Raw genomic sequence first — 14,360 nt, 5'->3', positions numbered from 1 at the left:
TCAGCCAGTGTGTGCCCAGTGGTTTCTGTCTCCCTCTCTTTCCTTTGCCTGTTGTTTTCCCTAGACAGATATTTAGAAAGGATGTCTGACATCCTAGAAACAGGGACAACTGAACCGACAGGTAGGTGGCATCACCTGCTGGCAGTTGGTTGCTCTGATCCCAGCTTACGTCTAAAGCCTTTCCCTTCAAATTAGCCATCGACCCCAAGTCCCTGTTACAGGGCCAGCTGATTCCTGTTGAATGTGTCATAACATGAGCGCTGCCTCACATGTTTTATAGTCCCATGAAAGCCCAATGTTATCCCGCTCCCTGCTGAGAGATGCACAAAACAAAGGCTTACAACAAAGTCCCCCCCTCCAAACCTTTCCGCCATTGTACCCTACAGTACTTCCTCATTAAGTTCATGTGGCCCCTCATACTGATAACATGCAGCATGAAAGCAGTCTAAGTCATTTATAATATATGTTTGTTTATTTATTATTATATGTAAACATGCCAATTATATTGGCAAAAAAACATTGACTCGCATTACACTTCACACATTCACTAAATGAAAATAGCTTAGATACAAAGGAGAGAGAATGATGGAAGGAAGGTATGAGTGGTTGATGTGTCCTGGGAGTTGGTCAGTAAGGGCGTGGCAAATCAGTCAGAAGCAACGGGGTGAGGGGGAGGTTTCCTTCACCCCTCCAATTTTAGTCTTTCACTGATCCCAGTTGAGCTGGAAGGCCCTCCGCCTGTCTCCACCGTGCATTGCGTAGCCTGAACCATTTCTGGAACAAACAAAAAGAGCCCAAGATAGGTGTCAGAGACAGGTGACGTCACACCACGGCATTGTTGCTATTGTTCCACCAGGTATTAGTTCCAAATAGCATTATTATTGGAGCGTTAGTCACAGAAGAAGAGAAGTAATGGTATGTTATACACTGAACAAACTCATAATGACATTAAGATTCCTAAGCAATTTCCCCTAGGTGTTTTCCGTTATGCAGGGCAGGTTGGCATGTATTGAGATTAGTCATGTACAGGAGGCAGATCTGCAGGGTAGTCACTAGCTGGCACAGCCAGAAAGTCATACAATCTGATTTTAAATCCAACGCCAACCCTAACGGTAGACTCAGCAATGCGATGTTGACGCACGAAATAAACAGCATAGTGGGTCAATTTCCGCAACAACTAGGAGAGTTGAAGAGCGAAGGTCCCGCTGCTGCCACGTTGTAACAGCGTGGATACAACCCGTGCCCATGTGTGCGAGCATAGTCTTGCATCTCACAATAGCTGTGGTGCTGCTCGAGGCAACGCCATTTCTACCTTTCAGTAGACATTAAAACACACCATTTTTTTTCAGCTTTCAATTTTGTTCTTTTGTTTATTTTCTAAAGCATTTAATGTCTGGATTTGACTGTTTTGCCTTGTCTCACACCCAGACCTTATTATGCTATGTATTACACACATTACACACATTTTGAATCATTTATAAATATTTAATGCATCTGTCGAGATAAAGAGTCAAATAAATGTAAACGATATCAATAGTTGATGTGCATAAATCATTTGTTGCTTTTTTTACACAAAATAGTCGGCTCACAGTATTTGGTATTTTGTTATTTTATTAGGATCCCCATTAGCTGAAGCAAAAGCAGCAGCTACTCTTCCTGGGGTCCACACAAAACATGAAACATAATACATTGATACATATCAATGCATGCACACAAACTATCTAGGTCAAATAGGGGAGAGGCATTGTGCCACGAGATGTTGTTTTATCTGTTTTTTTTTAAACAAAGGTTTGCTGTTTATTTGAGCAATGTGAGATGGAAGGAAGTTCCATGCAAATGGGCTCTATATACAGTTGAAGTCGGAAGTTTACATACACTTAGGTTGGAGTCATTAAAACTTGTTTTTCAACCACTCCACAAATGTCTTGTTAACAAGCTATAGTTTTGGCAAGTCGGTTAGGACATCTACTTTGTGCATGACACAAGTAATTTTTCCAACAATTGCTTACAGACAGATTATTTCACTTAGAATTCGCTGTATCACAATTCCAGTGGGTCAGAAGATTACATACACTAAGTTGACTGCCTTTAAACAGCTTGGAAAATTCCATAAAATGATGTCATGGCTTTAGAAGCTTCTGATAGGCTAATTGAGTCAATTGGAGGTGTACCTGTGGATGTATTTCAAGGCCTACCTTCAAACTCACTGCCTCTTTGCTTGACATCATGGGAATATCAAAAGAAATCAGCCAAGACCTCAACAAAATAATTGTAGACCTCCACAAGTCTGGTTCATCCTTGGAAGCAATTTCCAAACGCCTGAAGGTACCACGTTCATCTGTACAAACAATAATACGCAAGTATTAACGCAATGGGACCACGCAGCCGTCATACCACTCAGGAAGGAGACATGTTCTGTGTCCTAGAGATGAACGTACGAAAAGTGCAAATCAATCCCAGAACAACAGCAAAGGACCTTGTGAAGATGCTGGAGGAAACAGGTACAAAAGTATCTATATCCACAGTAAAACAGGGAAGGAAGAAGCCATTGCTCCAAAATCGCCATGAAAAAGCCAGACTACGGTTTGCAACTGCACATGGTGACAAAGATCGTACTTTTGGAGAAATGTCCTCTGGTCTAATGAAACAAAAATAAAACTGTTTGGCCATACTAACCATCGTTATGTTTGGATGTTAAAGGGGACGCTTGCAAGCCGAAGAACACCATCCTAACCGTGAAGCACGGAGGTGGCAGCATCATGTTGTGCGGGTGCTTTGCTGCAGGAGGGACTGGTGCACTTCACAAAATAGATGGCATCATGAGGGAGGAAAATTATGTGGTTATATTGAAGCAACATCTCAAGATATCAGTCAGGAAGATAAAGTTTGGTTGCAAATGGGTCTTCCAAATGGACAGTGACCCCAAGCATACTTCCAAAGTTGTGGCAAAATGGCTTAAGGACAACAAAGTCAAGGTATTGGAGTGGCCATCACAAAGCCCTGACCTCAATCCGATATTTGTGGGCAGAACTGAAAAAGCTTGTGCGAGCAAGGAGGCCTACAAACCTGACTCAATTACACCAGCTCTGTCAGAAGAAATGGGCCAAAATTCACTCAATTTTTTATGGGAAGCTTGTGGAAGGCCACCCGAAACGTTTGATCAAGTTAAACTATTTAAAATCAATGCTAACAAATACTAATTGAGTGTATGTAAACATTCCCACTGGGAATGTGATGAAAGAAATAAAAGCTGAAATAAATCATTCTCTCTACTATTATTCTGACATTTCAAATTCTTTAAATAAAGTGGTTATCCTAACTGACCTAAGACAGGGAATTTTTACTAGGATTAAATGTCAGGAATTGTGAAAAACCGAGTTTAAATGTATTTGGCTAAAGTGTATGTAAACGTCCGACTTCAACTGTACGTCTATCATTTTAAATTGAGAATATATAGCTAACTCATCGATATGCAAATTATGTGTGTGTTTAGCTATTCTCTGCTTCATATGTACATTGACAAGGGGCACATTAATTGCACATGCCCATTAGGCCAGTTATGCCATCATACTGAAGGCCTATGGCTGCATTGGTGATGCATGCCACTATGATAAGCTGCAAAATGGGTTCACATGGCCTTATATCCTGAGACAAATTAGAGACAGATTCCTTTCACACCTTTTTATTTCAGAATTGTGATCTGTGATGAATGAACATCGACCCTTGTTTATCTTGTATAATGTTTTTAAGACTTCACTTCAATGAATCAACATTGAAAAAAAAATATATATATATTTATTATAAATAATCTAACTTGTTTGTAAATGTTAGACATTTTAGTAAGTAGGCAATTATTACTAAAGCATAATTTCGGGTGAATAAACATACCAGAGGTGGCCAACCTTGCTTCACTCCTTCTCTACTGGATGAGCAGACTTCTATTCCAGCCCAGCAATAATACTCATTATTGTCAACTTATTAGGTTTTATAAGCCTGAACACCCAGCACACCTTCAGGAGAAGGTGCTCCAGTTGTAATGAGTTTGTAGCCTACATTGTGTGTGACTTTTAACTGTATTGTTGGATACAACATTTGCTAACATAAGTACACATACAACCCGTGGCATACAAGGATGTGCCAGCAGTCTCTCTTGGGACATTCACTGGGACCTCTTCATCTGCAGACAGGCATTCGCAGCTCCCCAGACATCACAAAGAAACAGGCATCATTTTATTAATTAGATAGCTATTATCTCTCGGTCTGTCTTGATAGTTTTCCTCTTTAGGGGAAATATTTTCATAATGTCATCCGACAACCTGTCCTTTCTAACTAGTACACCTACTCCCTTTTCTGACAGCTGGAGTAGGAAATCCTTTCACCCTCTTCAATTGCTGTTAGCTCCATGTTTTTTGGTTGTGTTGCCCGGAACTAATGACAGGTGGAACTATGTTTCACGAATGGAAGATTTTCAAGCAAACATTTGCTCCTCACCTGATTGGTTAATGGCTGTGTGCAAGTTGCATAAAGTAGACCAGAGCTAAACTTTTTCTATCCCTCCACTAGCAGGGTTCGCTCCGCACATCTTCCCACAATCCCCTGTGCATTGCTCCGCATGCTCCTGTTGAAAATGAATGGGGGCAAATTCGGAAGTGGTGGAAACCCGTCAGGTGTGCCGCGGAACTTTTCCTAATCTTGATAATTTTTTGGGACACTAGTTTATAAACGTGACCTGTGGAGTGCACATAGCATTTTGACTTGGGAGCACTTGTGCCGGTCAGATAATACATTAAATGGCACATGGTTACATCCAGGGGCACAACTTTTGTTTTAACAGTTGGGGGGTCCTAATTATTATTTTTGATATATACAGTGCCTTGCGAAAGTATTCGGCCCCCTTGAACTTTGCGACCTTTTGCCACATTTCAGGCTTCAAACATAAGGATATAAAACTGTATTTTTTTGTGAAGAATCAACAACAAGTGGGACACAATCATGAAGTGGAACGACATTTATTGGATATTTCAAACTTTTTTAACAAATCAAAAACTGAAAAATTGGGCGTGCAAAATTATTCAGCCCCCTTAAGTTAAAATACTTTGTAGCGCCACCTTTTGCTGCGATTACAGCTGTAAGTCGCTTGGGGTATGTCTCTATCTGTTTTGCACATCGAGAGACTGAATTTTTTTCCCATTCCTCCTTGCAAAACAGCTCGAGCTCAGTGAGGTTGGATGGAGAGCATTTGTGAACAGCAGTTTTCAGTTCTTTCCACAGATTCTCGATTGGATTCAGGTCTGGACTTTGACTTGGCCATTCTAACACCTGGATATGTTTATTTTTGAACCATTCCATTGTAGATTTTGCTTTATGTTTTGGATCATTGTCTTGTTGGAAGACAAATCTCCGTCCCAGTCTCAGGTCTTTTGCAGACTCCATCAGGTTTTCTTCCAGAATGGTCCTGTATTTGGCTCCATCCATCTTCCCATCAATTTTAACCATCTTCCCTGTCCCTGCTGAAGAAAAGCAGGCCCAAACCATGATGCTGCCACCACCATGTTTGACAGTGGGGATGGTGTGTTCAGCTGTGTTGCTTTTACGCCAAACATAACGTTTTGCATTGTTGCCAAAAAGTTCAATTTTGGTTTCATCTGACCAGAGCACCTTCTTCCACATGTTTGGTGTGTCTCCCAGGTGGCTTGTGGCAAACTTTAAACAACACTTTTTATGGATATCTTTAAGAAATGGCTTTCTTCTTGCCACTCTTCCATAAAGGCCAGATTTGTGCAATATACGATTGATTGTTGTCCTATGGACAGAGTCTCCCACCTCAGCTGTAGATCTCTGCAGTTCATCCAGAGTGATCATGGGCCTCTTGGCTGCATCTCTGATCAGTCTTCTCCTTGTATGAGCTGAAAGTTTAGAGGGACGGCCAGGTCTTGGTAGATTTGCAGTGGTCTGATACTCCTTCCATTTCAATATTATCGCTTGCACAGTGCTCCTTGGGATGTTTAAAGCTTGGGAAATCTTTTTGTATCCAAATCCGGCTTTAAACTTCTTCACAACAGTATCTCGGACCTGCCTGGTGTGTTCCTTGTTCTTCATGATGCTCTCTGCGCTTTTAACGGACCTCTGAGACTATCACAGTGCAGGTGCATTTATACGGAGACTTGATTACACACAGGTGGATTGTATTTATCATCATTAGTCATTTAGGTCAACATTGGATCATTCAGAGATCCTCACTGAACTTCTGGAGAGAGTTTGCTGCACTGAAAGTAAAGGGGCTGAATAATTTTGCACGGCCAATTTTTCTGTTTTTGATTTGTTAAAAAAGTTTGAAATATCCAATAAATGTCGTTCCACTTCATGATTGTGTCCCACTTGTTGTTGATTCTTCACAAAAAAATACAGTTTTATATCTTTATGTTTGAAGCCTGAAATGTGGCAAAAGGTCGCAAAGTTCAAGGGGGCCGAATACTTTCGCAAGGCACTGTATATAATATATATATATTATTATGGTTTTTTTTTATTGAGACGTAAAAACACTACAAACAGCCTACCCAACCGCTCTACATGATCCTAAAGCACACCGTAACAGATTCTGTATCACATTCCAATAATAAAACTGGGGAGGACAAAAATGCAATTTCAGAATGTGGGCGCATGTCCGTCCCGTCTCGATCCCTAGTAAAAGTTGCATCCATGGTTACATCTGTATCTTTGTTTGAAGTCCAGTGCACTCAGGCTGTTGATACATTTGTATCATTTGATGGGCGCATCATGACCAAAATCATTTGTAGCATTTTATTTGGTCTGTGAAAACTATTAGCACAGGGAAGTCTGATTAGGTTTAGCCAGATACTTGTATTTATGAATATATTGTTTTGGGCTTAGCTATACCACAACCTCTGCTGAAGAAACAAACGGAGCATGGCTTTGAGTCCGTGTTTACACCTTTACAATGCAGAAAACCGCTGGACTATAGCCCAAACCGTTCAAAACTAAATAACTATTTTGGAACTACTTTCTGGCACAGATTCGCAGGATGCTCGTAAAGGGGTACCTACAAATTAGCCATCATGAGTAAGGAAAATATTTCAAATTAACCCTATTTAATCTATAAAAAAAAACGTTTGTTACAGAAAATAGATGATTTGCAGTATGGATCAGATGAGATAGAGGTCATTATACCACTTAATAAATGAACAGGGACATTTTAGGTGTGCTGCAGAATAGTATGTCCCATCAAGATGTGCCACGGTTCAACAAAGGTTGGGACGGGAACCACTGGTATAAAACACTTTGTAAAGAGGTAGAAACATGTTGGAAATGCTCTTTATGCTAGTGAGGGAGTGGTAACAGGGTGTGCCCTTCCCTTAAGGTACTGTAATGACTATTAAACAGCCAGCGCCATGTTCCAATTCATGTTCCAACAGTAGGTGGTTAAAAACATCCGCTGTAAATGAAGTCAGAGGGCCAAGTACTCACTTCACCCAGAACCACATTTGTCCAGTCAAGTTGGCTGGGCATCTCCCATCTTTGTGCACTCACGATGGAAACATGCAGTCACAACAGTAGTGGGGTGAGCATGCCAAAACGGTTTGCAGAGGAGAGAGGGAGAACCTTTTGAGAAACATGTGTCATACTGGCTGCCATGACCTGTACTTGATAATCCTTAATTTGTTAATGCAAATAATATGTGGGACAAAATCTGCTCACAGTACCTACTCACAATTTCCCTATAAAATGAACCCAGCTCACATATCTTCCTCCAAAACAACACCAAAGGTGTATGCTGCCCTACCAAGCAAAAAGGCAGTAACTGCTCCTTTGGTTGAAAATTTGTGATGTCATTTTTGCTACATTAAATACATACTTAATCATGTGGACAAGTATCCTGCCTCTATTGTATTGTGTTCTGGAGAACATGTGGGTTATGCTAGCAGTAATTGCATAAAGTTACTGTGAAACCAAGGTAAATAAAAGCCTTTTTGTCAGTTCCACGCTATGAGCAGTTACTGCCTTTTTGCTTGGTAGGGCAGTATTGTGAATCCTGAAACGGAACATATTGTTTCTCCATCAACTACAGTCGGCTATGTAAAAAGGACAATAAACAACACTGTGCATTACAACAAGGATATAAAACAGCTTAAATACTGAATTAGAATAACTATCCTCTACATAAGAGGAATTCTATTAGATAGAGATGTCTGTATAACTTCAAACAAAGGATAGGCCCCACCATGACACTTTATATCCGTTTCTGTCATGCTGTAGAATTACTCAATAGCTTGGTTATTACATGATCAAGAGTAAGGTCAAACAACAAATATTGACTTAATACAATTTATGTTTTGACTGAATCCAAAGCTGATCCAACTGGCAACATGATTATGTAACCCAATATTATTAGGACCACTGGTGTTCGTATTTATTATTAGAATGTTTGGAATTCCTGTGATGATGGGTAAATGCTCTATTTAAAAATGTCATCATCGTGTTATTTCGGGGACAGTGACACTGGCATGGCATACAAGCCGAATGAGGCGCGCAAAGAGGCGTGGACGCGCGCAGAGTCAGCGCTGTCCGTATCACGCTATTCTCTGTTTACATTGTTCCCACTGAATACAAAAATAAAGGCTAGATATTTCGGTAGCATAATAGAGGTCGATAATATCTCATCAAAACAACGATCATTCTGCTGACCACTCTCATCTGCGGCCCATTACGCATATTCAGTGAAATACCAATTGTCTCTGGAAAATTGGCTTGCTACATAGCAGCCTATTTGTTCAATGGTGCGCGGAAAAAAAAGAAGAAAAAACTCATTGGAAAGCACACTGCAACAACATTATAGCCTATAGGTTCCCAAATATGTGTAACTCTCTGAATTGCTTTTTCTGTTCAAGATAAATAAGGTAGCCATTTGATTGTCGACATTGTTGTTGATTTTCAATTTGCAATATTAACTGAATTTAGAGTATTGGCAATTGTGTGTGGTGTCAATCATTATAGAGCGTTTCCAGCCTATCCATCCTCAGCAAAGTTTATTTCCTCGCAACATTGTATTCTTCATAGAAAAAGTATATGTTCCTAGAGAGCGTAACCTTATCATTAGGCCTAAAACAACATCGAGAACATAATTGAACAGTGAACACTCACCGCTGTCTCTTCCTCGGTTAGTCCGCTTTCAGCTGCGATTAACATGAGTGTCGACTCATCCGGATGCTTGCTGACTTTGTTGAAATTCTCCTCCAGAATTTTGATCTGATCCTCCCCTAACTGCATACTTTCTATCCCATTTGAAGCCATGTTCCCTCCAAAAAGAGCTCTCAGCCACAGAAGTCGTTTTTATAACGTAGCCTAGGCACTAAATTAGAACACTCCGTGTTTGAAGTTCCAATGCAAATGACGTCCGTTTGCCAGTAAACACCAGTGGCAACTAGGAAATGCTGGAGATAAGAACAAACAGAAATCGTTTTACAAGTACAGCCCCTGCGAAACTAACAACCTAAAAGCATGTCACACTGACTGAGAATGTGGACCGTGTAAACGCTACTACTGTCAACAGTGGTTATCCCAGAGCAAGTTTCACCGAACACTCCCCTTTTATGTGAAATTTAATTGATGTTTGAAGCAACAAAATATGAGCACGTTTAAAGTGACATACACATTAATATATGAATACAGTAGGTCTACTATAAAAGTTTAAATATTTCCATAACATACCTATAGTGCTTCAGCTTCTTCCACTCAACTGCTGACAATTCTGGTCTCTTCACAGTATGTAACATATGCCTGGTGACGTCAGGAATGCACGAGGCTGTGTGCTCCAGCCCCTGCCCCAGCTGTACCTGCAACCTGCCAGATCAGGTTATTCTATTTCAACCAAATAGTATCGTTCCATGAATTTCGCTACATGCTTTGAAATAATGTGTAAAATAATCGTACCGTTTTGGAGTTTTCCCCCTCAACTTATTTCTACAACTGTAATAAACATGTAATTACTTGTCATTTACTTACTTGGAACATGTAATGGAATCGATCATTCATTGCCATTCAGGGAGGTATTAGCCTAGAGTCTTAGGACGCCATAAACCAAGAGGAAATTGTAACAAACCATTAAAGGTGCACTATGCAGAAATGTCTCTGCCATTTCCTGGTTGCTAAAATTCTAATCGTTCACCAAATGTCAGTTTATGTGACAAAACAAGCAAGCATGGTGTAGAGAACCATTGCACCATCTAAACCTCTGTAAAATATCGTCACCATAGCCAAACATATTGTATTTTCAGCTGTTTGAAGCCAATGTACAAAACCAAGAGTAAAAGAGCAAAAACTTAAGAATGGAAACATCTAAATAGTGCATATAGAACAGATATACCACTACTTAGACTTGCGTTCAATGATAATGACAGATCAATAACTCACATTTCTATGTGAATTTGGTTGGGTCCCCCAAAAGGTTGACACTGGAGGATTTATTTATTTATTCTTTCCCATGTTTCCCTTAGTAGTGGTGACTTGGCTATACTTGCTATTACAATGGAAATGACCTTATGGTGTTGATCTTCTCTGGGATAAACAGCAAATACTTGCACACAAACGTTCACCAGTTTCAACAGAAGGTTCCTTTTCATGCTATTCTTAGACTCAGATTTGGGCCACAATTATAAGTTACTCTCACTGAACAGCTGGATAAGATGGTCAAAACCCCAGCCTTGCTTCTGTTTAGGTACTAAATTTATGCATTATGTTGCCCATGACTTTAGTGTCTGCAATACTCTGCACCTGTTAAACCTTAATCTATAGTGTAAGAAAAATGCATAAAAAAGTTATTACTGATAAACCTATGAGCAGCATTTTTGATTGGTTAACAGACATATTTTATTACTGATAAATGTTGTAAAGACATCAACCTGTCAATTTATGATCATTATAGCACAAGTAATACAAAATAGAGTTGAATGTGATTTGTATTACATAAAAGCCTGTTTGACAGGTTGTACAAACCACAATCCCTAATAGAATTTGTAGTAACCTTATCGGTCAATCCAAAGTTCAGCTAATAGCAACTGATAACAGATGCATCTCTTTCCAGGTGTCTAAAACTGATTATGAATAGACTTTTTGTTCATTAACAATATGAATAATTCAAATAGAAATAACCACTATGTCTTTTGAAAGGCAACCATATTAAATGCAGCATTGCTGAATTCAGGAACACCAATGTACCCAGCCGAACAAACAGTATGTCCACTTCAGCCTTGCCTCATATAGGCGGCAGGCCTACTGTAGATATGCAAAGATGTGGTGAGTGCTTTTGAGTTCAAAATGAACGTGAGGCCTGCCTAAATGTATCTTTGGTCAGGACCCCACCCAGCCAGGAGAATGAGTTGTGTGCATGTGACTACTCAGCATATCCTTTCCTGACCTATGGGACAATGCCCTCTGTTTTCTCAAGTCCAATTACATTCAACTATTGAATGATATTGTATCATAGCGACAATTATTCACTGAGATCAAATTAATCAAATCAAAGGAATAACATTGTATTGATCCTCCGGTTGTGCTTAGTACACATACAGAGAGAGGCTGAGTGACTCATCACCACTCATTACCGTCTTTTACATGTGTAATTACTCGTTCGTCGCCAGAACTTAACGTATGATTTTTCTTGCAACATAGAGCCATAATCATCATGCTTAATTCTATGTAAAATAAAATATATGTCTATTTGTCTGCATATCTAAGCATACCTCTGATCTCTCTATCCTCCTGACTGGTAGTTATTTTTTAAATTAAACAAGTATGCATCTCTACTAAAATCTTGGTAAAACATTGAAAGGAATGTGTCTTATTCCGCACATTGAGTTTTATGAGGTTGGCTTTAGCTAGCCCAGATAGGTTCCCAATCTCCCAACATCATAACCAGCTACCAATAAGCCATTTCAGGCTATCAATCAAGTTAGAGTACCTAGCTTATCTAATTGTCTTAGTTGGCATGCCGCGACAAGGTTGGTAGACTTTAGAAATGCAAGCAATTGATGGCCTGAAATGGCTTCTTGGTAGCTGGTTATGAGGTTGGGAGATTGGGAGCCTATCTGGTCTAGCTAAATCCAACTTCATAAAACTGCTAAGTGGCTAGTAGTATTACAGAGAAACAACAACAGATTTCCAGTACAAATCTGATGGGGCACATGTCCCTGTGCCCCCTATAGACATGACAGCTATAGGAATTTAGAACCTACACTGAGTGGACAAAACATGACGAACATCTGCTCTTTCCATGAGATATAGTGACCAGGTGAATCCAGGTGAAAGCTATGATCCCTTATTGATGTCACCTGTTAAATCCACTTCAATAAGTTTAGATGAAGGGGGAGGAGACAGGTTAAAGAAGGATTTTTAAGCCTAGGGACAATTGAGACATGGATTGCGTATGTGTGCCATTCAAAGGGTGAATGGGCAAGACAAAATATTTAAGTGCCTTTGAACAGGGTATGGTAGTAGGTACCAGGCGCACGGTTTGTGTCTAGAACTGCAATGTTGCTGGGTTTTTCATGCTCAACAGTTTCCCTTGTGTATCAAGAATGGTCCAACACCCAAAGGACATCCAGCCAACTTGATACAACTGTGGGAAGCATTGATGTCAACATGGGCCAGCATCCCTGTGGAACACTTTGGACACCTTGTAGAGCCCTGATGAATTGAGGATATTCTGAGGAAAAAAAAGGCAGAGTAAACCTCAATATTAGGAAGGTGTTCTTAATGTTTTGTACACTCACTGTATGCGGCTCTGTTCACGTCAGGGGAAATAAGCAGTGAAAGTGTTTGTCATATTTTAAATGTATGTAGTTCTGTCCTGTTCTTGTCTATTAATGTTCTGTATTATGTCATGTTTTGTGTCGACCCCAGGAAGATTAGTTGCTGCTTTAGCTTTAGCAGCAACTAATGAAATACAAAAATACTTTTACTGGGACCAGAGTCATATATTTATGGCTCGGAATGAGACTATTGCTACATGTAGGTCAGAGGTAAGGTGTTGTGTTGACACATCATCATTATATATTGGGTGGCAAATTCCTAAGATAATCACCCATCACTGGGACCATGGAATTATGACAGACAGGAGAATGCTTTAGTATGTACACTACACGACCAAAAGAATTTGGACACTTGCTCGTCGAAAATCAAATTCCAAAATCATAGGCATTAATATGGAGTTGGTCCCCCCTTCGCTGCTATAACAGCTTCCACTCTTCTGGGAAGGCTATCCACTAGATGTTGGAACATTGCTGCAGGGACTCCATTCAGGCACAAGAGCATTAGTGAGTTCGGGCACTGATGTTGGGCATTTAGACCTGGCTCGCAGTCAGTGTTCCAATTCATCCCAAAGGTGTTTGATGTTGAGGTCAGGGCTCTGTGCAGGCCAGTCAAGTTCTTCCACATCAATCTTGACAAACCATTCCTGTGTGGACCTCGCTTTGTGCATGGGGGCATTGTCATACATAAATAGGAAAGGGCCTTCCCCCAAACTGTTGCCACAAAGTTGTTAGCACAGAATTGTCTAGAATGTCATTATATGCTGTAGCGTCAAGATTTCCATTCACTGGAACTAAGGGACCTAGCCCAAACCATGAAAAACGTCACCAGACCATTATTCCTCCTCCACCAAAAATTAAGGTTGTCACTATACATTGGGGCAAGTAGTGTCCTCCTGGCACCCGCCAAACCCAGATTTGTCGTCGGACTGCCAGATGCCAGAGAACGCATTTCCACTGCGATCCAACTGCATTTCCACTCCTCCAGAGTCCAATGGCGTTGAGCTTTACACCACTCGAGCCAACGCTTGGCATTGCCCATGGTGATCTTAGGCTTGTGTGCAGCTGCTTGGCCATGGAAACCCATGTCATGAAGCTCCCGACAAACAGTTATTGTGCTGATGTTGCTTCCAGAGGCAGTTTGGAACTCGGGAGTGAGTGGTGCATCCGAGGAGGTTCTGTTCTGTGAGCTTGTGTGGCCTACCACTTTGCAGCTGAGACGTTGTTGCTCCTAGACGTTTCCACATCACAATAACAGCAGCTACAGTTGACCAGGGCAGCTCTTGCAGGGCAGTAATTTTACAAACTGACTTGTTGGAAAGGTGGCACTGAGCTCTTCCGTGAGGCCATTCTACTGCCAATGTTTGTCTATGGAGAGTGTATGCCTGTGTGCACGATTTTATACACCTGTAAGGAAAGGGTGTGGCTGAAATAGCCGAATCCACAAATTTGAAGGGGTGTCCACATACTTTGTATATATAGAGGATATGGGTATTTACTAGTGAATGAATGAGAGGGTGATGTCACAAAACACAACTA

At 40.5% G+C, this 14,360-nt stretch overlaps 1 protein-coding gene across 1 annotated transcript; it reads right to left on the bottom strand.

Moving 5' to 3' along the window:
* Positions 1-459: 459 nt before the first annotated feature.
* On the bottom strand, positions 460-9,837 carry LOC110488880 (homeodomain-only protein). Its single transcript, XM_021561318.3, has 3 exons — positions 9,727-9,837; positions 9,160-9,449; positions 460-774 (listed from the first exon to the last, which is right to left on the bottom strand). Exons 2-3 carry the CDS (start codon positions 9,307-9,309, stop codon positions 697-699), a joined length of 228 nt encoding a protein of 75 aa, XP_021416993.1. The 5' UTR covers positions 9,310-9,449; positions 9,727-9,837; the 3' UTR covers positions 460-696.
* Positions 9,838-14,360: the final 4,523 nt, after the last annotated feature.

The sequence above is a fragment of the Oncorhynchus mykiss genome, chromosome 14 (assembly GCF_057628025.1).
Source record: "Oncorhynchus mykiss isolate SJ-2025 chromosome 14, ASM5762802v1, whole genome shotgun sequence".
Classification (NCBI taxonomy): domain Eukaryota; kingdom Metazoa; phylum Chordata; class Actinopteri; order Salmoniformes; family Salmonidae; genus Oncorhynchus; species Oncorhynchus mykiss.
The sequence above is the reverse complement of the archived record's forward strand: the minus strand, read 5'-3'. Positions and strand labels throughout refer to the sequence as shown.